Raw genomic sequence first — 8,524 nt, forward strand, 5'->3', positions numbered from 1 at the left:
TTTCTACTTTCATAAGCAAGCTCCTCGTTTGCAGTCAAATTAGTTTTTCTATGTGAATCGGGTTTACTTCAGTTGCTCGTTATCTATGTGTCTATTATAAATGTCTATTTTTTGTCTGCAGACATTTTCAAAAGTTTTTTAAAATAAATTTGGAGTAGCCAATAAGTTTTTTCCAATTAAGGGGCAATCCACCTACTCTGCACATCTTTTTGTTGTGGGGATGAGACCCACGCAAACACGGGGAGAATGTGCAACCTCCACACGGACAGTGACCCAGAGTTGGGATCGAACCTGGGATCTCAGCGCCGTGAGGCCGCAGTGAAAAGTTGGTTAAGATCAACATCATGAATGACATGTTTCCAACAGTTCTCACGAGTTACTTTCACCACTTGCAAAATCATTACGATAATGAAATCTATAATAGGTGATTTTGAAGTCATCCACACATAAAAAAATTAATTTACAAAGTCACTTCTTGAATTAATTTGACACAAAGAAACAGGTTCATCTGTACACATCATATCTGTTATTAATGCCTTTTATTTCATAAAATGTTCTAGAAAGCAAATTGTGCCATCAGCCACAGTCAATAATCCTCCCCCGTAAATCTAAAAATTCTACTTTGTAGAGATGAGTGTTTACTCATTTGTTGGACGAGTAACGGAACACTTCTCCCTTCCAAACAAAAGATCCAGTCTCTCTAACAACCTGACTTCCTCCACCAGTACTCAACAAAATGGTTGGAACTATCTTGAACTCTATCCCCATTTCTCAAGTTCTGAGGAGCACGTTTCACCTCTACCAATGCAATGTTTTTAACAGCCATTTCCTTTTATTGTGCTATATTTCCTTCTACTACAACCATGTCGCCAAATTATTTTCCAGCCCCGACATGTCCCAAGTTGTTAAAATGGAAACGCTCGGGCCTCCGAACATCAACTCCATCCTCAGCTTAGCTATGCTTTCAATTATATCAAACTACTTGCAAGTAATCCCAATTGCAATAGCCAGTACAGTTAACTTGATTTGGGTTATTATTTGTAAATAAGACAGTGTTACATATACCAACTTTAGAACAGTCCTATTTTCAACGCCATTTTCTATTTGAACCTGGACAATACACCTCACGTCAACACATTTTTTATGTCATGCATCTCAATACACTATGTTACTTTCAATTAAGGATTGGCAGATCCACCGTATAGCAACAAATCCCAAATCAAGTGTTACTATTCAGCCTCCAGTAATTTGCCTACCACTTTTTAAAATTTCCCAACAAATTATTACTAATCAGTATCCAATAACATTTTCTCCACGTTTACAATTCAACAAGAGCCCCCACTTTCCTTGCGTTTACAGTTGATGTTACTGCTGGATAAGAAGGTGCCAGAATGGATCCCTGACTTAAAAGGCCATAATTTTTACCTTGTTTTACGAAAATGTGGATGCCCAATCGCAGGACAGCCAATTAGCTTTTGACATAGGAAAACAAGCATTTATTGAACCGTAAATGTTTGTGGATAATGCAATACACCTTCACCCCATAGATAACTTCACAAATGTACTTAGACTTTAAGGGTAACTCAGGTTACAAAATATATCTTATGCTAAAATCTTCTAAATAAGTGCCTATCAACCAATAGACCAATTGTGGCAGTGACACTCTACTCTGGTGCCAGTAGCAGATGCCACGCACTCGAACTCCTGTGGACACCGCCTCAAATACCCCAGCTGATTATCACACGCAGGGTTTACTGGTCTCACGGGACGTCAGCTTCCACACAAGTGACGACACGTCTTATAACGTTCCTTTCCCAAACCGAATCTTTCAGTCAGATGCTTTCAACTAGGCTCCACTTCCAGGTTTTCCAACTTTCCTTTCAGTATTCTACTGTCTTGCGCTGTCACTAGCATTCAAGCTTTCACGCAATCTACAAGGTACCCACCAACGCTAGTAGGACACTACAGCTTAGAGTCATTGATTCATAGAACCTTCTAGCACAAAACTGGCAATTCGGCCCAACGTGCTTCATAGGCTGAACGAAGATCATCAACCTTACGATTGCTGCAGATATCTGCATTCTCGCTTTCTCACCTCTCGAGGACTGCACATTTTAGCTCTGTCGTTAACTGAGAGCCTCTCTTTCTCTGCCCTTTTATTTAACTTCACTACAAAATACAGTTGTTACGCTTTTAGCGCTTTTGTCCCTTTGGCAACTGTTTTCAGGCGCTTCTTTCTTTCATTCCGTAGCATCTAGAACTTTTCTCCAGTATCTATGATTTTTTTTCTTACCATTACTATGTTGTCCTTTCCATGTTTCTGCTTTTGACAGAATTGTGAGATCTGCCTTCTCTCTCTTTAACTAACTCCTTGGGTGCAGTAAGAAAGTAAACTCAGAAGGAATTCCTAACTAAATGGTGGCTCGCGGTTTCTAAACAGTCCAGTCTTTCTCGACTCTCTGTTGCTTTTCATGTCGTAAACTCTCTAATCGCAATGCAGACACAGTTTGAAGTTAAACCAGAATCCCTCGACATGAACACATCATGGTTTAAAATGAAACTAACTAGATTTTACCTTTTCATACACCGAATTAAACTAGATTTAACGGACTTAAATCTGTATCTGTATTTCTAATATCCAACAATGCAAACATAAATTACTTAAAATTATCTTTGTTTCCGAGAGGCTCCAACGCAAAACCTGATTCAAGATGGGCTGGATTCTCCGGCACCCCAGCTGCGTGTTTCTCGGTAGCGTGCCGCTCACTGGCGGCGGAATTCTATACTCCCGGAATTTCCCATTGAGGGAAACCCATGGGCAGTGGTGCACTGCCGGTGGGAAAAGTGAATCGCAACGTCATTGACTCGCTAAGCACTCCCGATCAACTAAGAACTAGAGCGCATGTTTTTTATGTTATTCAGCATCATCTTTTGTGCCATTTCATCAGATTTTATTTATATTTCGGATATACAGCATCAACGGTATTTTGTATTCTATGCACATCTGGACTGTGTTTCTTCATTGCAACACACTATACATTATTATTAGTAGCAGTATTTAAAACATCAGAGATTTACCTGTGTTTTTGTTATTTTTGTTTCTGATCTTCAGTCTGGAAGAAAACAGACTCACAGATCATTGTGCAGGCGATCTCGCTTCTACTCTCAGTACAAACAGGTCACTGACAGATCTGAAACTAGGTTTCAATAGACTGGGAGACTCAGGAGTGAAAATACTGTGTGTAGCTCTGAGGAATCCGGACTGTAAACTACAGACACTGTGGTAAGTAGCAGCCTGTCAGAGATTGTGTTTATTATATATCTGACAAAACATTTTGGGCGCTGTTAACAGTATAACAAATACGCTTTGCGAGTAATCATACGCTTTGCGAGTTGTATCACCAATGACAAAAATGCATTTACTGGTTCCTGGTATTATTCTGTCTGATACCTAGGCTATATCGTAATGATATCACAGTTTATTCTGCCAAAGACCTTTTCGCTACTCTAAATACAAACCAATCACTGGAAATTCTGAATCTGAATCAGAATGATCTTGGAGGTTTAGGGGTGAAATTGTTGTCTGAGTTTCTAAGGAAGCCAGAATGTAAAATACGGAAACTAGGGTAAGTACTTGAATGTTTGAGATTTAATTTAAAATGTGATGTTGACATTTTGCCGTTATCAGTGCCATTAGGAGTTTTATTACTAACAATGGAGATTTTCAGACTCTCATGGTATCTCTCCTTGACTCCCAGTCTATCGGCTGTGGGTCTCACTGACTCTTATGTCGAGGATCTCGCCTCCGCTCTCAGTACAAATCAGTTACTGACGGATTTAAACCTTGGTTACAACAAAGTCGGAGATGCTGGAGTGAAATTATTGTCTGTGGCCCTAAAGAATCAAAACTGTACAATACAAGAACTGGGGTAAGTACTGGAATGTGAGAGATGGGTTTAGAATAAGATTGCACATTGTTATTCGTGCCAGGAATAATGTTATCAATAAACACTGTAGATTGACCCTGATTCCTGTTATTCCTTTTTCTGATCTACAGGTTGAATAATAACTCTCTCACAGATTCGTGTACCGAGGATCTTTCCTCCGCTCTCAGTAGAAATCGGTCAGTGAGAGTTCTGGACCTGAAATCAAACTCATTCACAGACCGATCTGTCCCTGCTCTGCGCTATCTAATACTGACCTGCAGGAGTCTAAAGAGCATCAGGTGAATGTCTTTGTTAATGTTTCCGATATCAAGTGAAGAATAAATGTGATTCAGTCATTCATGAATAATATTGTTACTGTAAATATTATTTTAAAATCGATTTCAGTTTCTCTGCTATTTTCAAATTTGTTAAATCTGTTTCTTTCCCCCTTAAATTTCAGACTGTGCGAGAATAAGTTCCGTTCCAAGGGGAAACGACACCTAGAGTTGATGTGGGGATCCAGACCCGGAATGAGTGTGACATTGTGAACATTTCAATACATAAACATTGCTGCTCTCATTTTATGAACACTTCTGTCTGATTCTCTGTCCCTCCTGTTTAACCGGCAGGTTCCAGGTTGAAATCCTATTGACCGTTTCCCAGTTGCAAGTTCAAGTTGGAGTGTGTGTCATCTCCCATTGGGACGTCACATGCCAAGCAACAGGCTCACAAGACTTTTAAAATTAATTTTGGAATATGGACGTTAGGCCAACATTTATTGCCCATCCCTAGCTGCCCTTCACAAGGTGGCGGTGATCTGCCTTCTTGGACCGCTGCAGTCGCTGATGTGTAGGTACAGCCACAGTGCTGTTAGGGAGGCAGTTCCATGATTTTGCCCCTGTGGCCGTGAAGGAAGGGCGATATATGTTCACGTCAGAGTGGTGAGTGACTTGGAGGGGAACCTCCATGTCGCGGGGTTCGCAGGTAGCTGCTGCTCATTTCCTTCTAGATGAAAGGTGCTGTCTGAAGAACCTTGGTGAGTTACTGGAGTGATATCGCAGATGGTACACATAGCAGCCGCTGTCTGTCGGCGGTGGAGGGTTTGAATATCTGTGGAATTGGGAGCAATCAGTTGGGCTGCTTTGCCCTCGATGGTGTTGAGCTTCTTGAGTGATCTTGGAAGTGCACTCATCCAGGCAAGTGGAGGACAGGCTTTGGGGGATCAGGAGGTGAGTTACTGGCCGTAGGATTCCTAGTCCTGGCCTGCCCTGGTAGCCACAGTATTAATATACGTGGTCCAGATGAGTTTCTGATTAATACTAACCACAAGGATGTTGACTATGGAAGATTCAGCGATGGTCATGCCATTGAAGAGCCAGGAACCGTGGTTAGATCCGATCTTGTAGAGGTTGGCCATTACCTGGCACTTCTGTGGCGCGAATGTAACTTGCCACCTGTCAGCCAAAGCCTGGATATTGTCCACGTCTTGCTGCATTTGGACATGGACTGCTTCATAATCTGAGGAGCCACGCATGTTACTGAACATTGTGCAGTCATCTGCAAACATCCCCACTTCTGACCTTACAATGGAACGGTGATCATCGATGAAGCAGCTGAAGATGGTTGAGCCGAGGCCACAACACTGAGGAAAACCTGCAGTGATGTCCTGGAGCTGAGATTATTGATTTCCAACCACCACAACCATCTTCCTTTCTGCCATGTATGATTCCAATCAGCCGAGAGTTTCCCCCAATTCCCATTGACTACAGATTAGCTAGGGGCCCAATGATGCCTTGATGTCAATGGAACACACCCTCACCTCACGTCTGACATTCACCTCTTTTGTCCATGTTTGAAGGAAGGCGTTATTGAAATCGGGGTTATTAATACCCTGTTTGAAGTTTGGAACAGTTAATGCACTGAATTCGATCTTCAATCATCATTGAATCCTTCTCACTCTGGGCACAGTCCAGCTGTGATCGCACCAGGAACCCGATACTGAAGTTTGGATCATTAGCTATCAGTTCATCCAGTATTAAAATACTGGGATCGGGCGGAATTGGGGCCAGGACATTTCCTGGGAGACCGAGTCCTCGCTAACAGTCCGGGAGCTGGAGAGTCAGGGAGAGAACAACTGTGGCACTCTGATCTGTTCACGGAGTCTCCATCTATCTCGGTGAAACCAGTGCCGGGAACGGTTGATTTTAATGGGATCATAAACAGAAAATATTCTGCAGGGAATGATAAAATCTGGGAACCTCGTCTTCAAATCTTTAAACCGCATTCTTTTGCTCCAGCTTGGGACATTGTTTTCAACGTCTGATGGCAGTGGAATTTGGCAGGCCCACCTTAATATGATGTTCCAGAGACACCGACGCAGTCACATTACCAATATTAAACAACAATGTCTGACACTGCATCCAACTCGCCCCAAAAACCTCTAATTAAACTGGATGATATTAAACGGGCTGACAGAAATTGGTACGGTGAACACATTGTACTTCCAGATCCTACACATCCTCCAACTCCAAACCTGCCTTAGCTCATCTGCTGCGGAAACCCTCATCCACGCAGTGGTTCACTCTGGACTTGACTATACCAATGTTCCAAAGGTCGCTCTCCCATCTTCCACACTATGTATACCTGTGCTCATCCAGAATTCTGCTGCCTGGAACTTCATCTGAACCAAGTCCAGTTCACAATTTGCCTTGGGGTTGCTGACCTGCACCGGCTCCTGGCCCGGCGGTGCCTCCATTTGTATATCCCCGTCCTTTATTTTAAATCACTCCATGACATTGCCACTCCCTTCTGGATCCCAGTTACCAGTGGCGTACCGCAGGGATCAGTTCTGGGTCCTCTGCTGTTTGTGATTTTCATTAATGACTTGGATGAGGGAGTTGAAGGGTGGGTCAGTAAATTTGCAGACGATACGAAGATTGGTGGAGTTGTGGATAGTGAGGAGGGCTGTTGTCGGCTGCAAAGAGACATAGATAGGATGCAGAGCTGGGCTGAGAAGTGGCAGATGGAGTTTAACCCTGAAAAGTGTGAGGTTGTCCATTTTGGAAGGACAAATATGAATGCGGAATACAGGGTTAACGGTAGAGTTCTTGGCAATGTGGAGGAGCAGAGAGATCTTGGGGTCTATATTCATACATCTTTGAAAGTTGCCACTCAAGTGGATAGAGCTGTGAAGAAGGCCTATGGTGTGCTCGCGTTCATTAACAGAGGGATTGAATTTAAGAGCCGTGAGGTGATGATGCAGTTGCACAAAACTTTGGTAAGGCCACATTTGGAGTACTGTGTACAGTTCTGGTCGCCTCATTTTAGGAAGGATGTGGAAGCTTTGGAAAAGGTGCAAAGAAGATTTACCAGGATGTTGCCTGGAATGGAGAGTAGGTCTTACGAGGAAAGGTTGAGGGTGCTAGGCCTTTTCTCATTAGAACGGAGAAGGATGAGGGGTGACTTGATAGAGGTTTATAAGATGATCAGGGGAATAGATAGAGTAGACAGTCAGAGACTTTTTCCCCGGGTGGAACAAACCATTACAAGGGGACATAAATTTAAGGTGGAAGATATAGGAGGGATATCAGAGGTAGGTTCTTTACCCAGAGAGTAGTGGGGGCATGGAATGCACTGCCTGTGGAAGTAGTTGAGTCGGAAACATTAGGGACCTTCAAGCAGCTATTGGATAGGTACATGGATTACGGTAAAATGATATAGTGTAGATTTATTTGTTCTTAAGGGCAGCACGGTAGCATTGTGGATAGCACAATGCTTCACAGCTCCAGGGTCCCAGGTTCGATTCCGGCTTGGGTCACTGTCTGTACGGAGTCTGCACGTCCTCCCCGTGTCTGCGTGGGTTTCCTCCGGGTGCTCTGGTTTCCTCCCACAGTCCAAAGATGTGCAGGTTAGGTGAATTGGCGAATGATAAATTGCCCTTAATGTCCAAAATTGCCCTTGGTGTTGGGTGGAGGTGTTGAGTTTGGGTAGGGTGCTCTTTCCAGGAGCCGGTGTAGACTCAAAGGGCCGAATGGCCTCCTTCTGCACTGTAAATTCAATGATAATCTATGATTAATCTAGGACAAAGGTTCGGCACAACATCATGGGCCGAAGGGCCTGTTCTGTGCTGTATTTTCTATGTTCTATGTTCCCCTGTACCGTGCTCCAGCCCAACACACTTTCCATAATTCTTCTGCTTTCTTGCACATTCTCGATTTTAATCTCTACAGCACCGACAGGCGTGCTTTCAGCTAACCTGGTCTCTACCCCCAGCCCCAGCCCGCCCAAACTTCCTCACTTCTTTCGTTCCTTCTGCTCTTTAATATGCTCCGTAAAATCGAAGCTTTGACCAATCATCTTTGCCCTGACCTAATTTGTCTCACTGTGTCCCAGCATCCGCTTTTTAAAAATGTTGTTGCTCTGCTTTTGTTAGGATCCCTCGAGTGTGTTACTCCATTGTGGCGTTTGCATGTCAGCAACCATGGTAAACTGGTGAGCATGGCCCTCTTCCAAAGCGTTGACCTCGGTGCGATTCCCGGCTTCCGCCGTTTGTGAATTGTTAAACCTCTCAAATCAGCAACACCAACTCGGAGCTGAAT

At 43.4% G+C, this 8,524-nt stretch overlaps 1 protein-coding gene across 1 annotated transcript in view; it reads left to right on the forward strand.

Annotated features, from left to right (window-relative positions):
• Positions 1-7,207, forward strand: part of LOC140410260 (NACHT, LRR and PYD domains-containing protein 3-like) — a 79,703-nt gene extending 72,496 nt beyond the window's left edge. The window contains exons 9-13 of the mRNA XM_072498227.1: positions 3,113-3,283; positions 3,456-3,626; positions 3,759-3,929; positions 4,058-4,225; positions 4,387-7,207. Coding sequence (XP_072354328.1) covers positions 3,113-3,283; positions 3,456-3,626; positions 3,759-3,929; positions 4,058-4,225; positions 4,387-4,474 — 769 coding nt within the window. The 3' untranslated portion in view covers positions 4,475-7,207. The remainder of the gene's footprint in view (positions 1-3,112; positions 3,284-3,455; positions 3,627-3,758; positions 3,930-4,057; positions 4,226-4,386) is intronic.
• The last annotated feature ends 1,317 nt before the right edge of the window (positions 7,208-8,524 follow it).

Source organism: Scyliorhinus torazame, chromosome 4 (genome assembly GCF_047496885.1).
Source record: "Scyliorhinus torazame isolate Kashiwa2021f chromosome 4, sScyTor2.1, whole genome shotgun sequence".
NCBI classification, from domain to species: domain Eukaryota; kingdom Metazoa; phylum Chordata; class Chondrichthyes; order Carcharhiniformes; family Scyliorhinidae; genus Scyliorhinus; species Scyliorhinus torazame.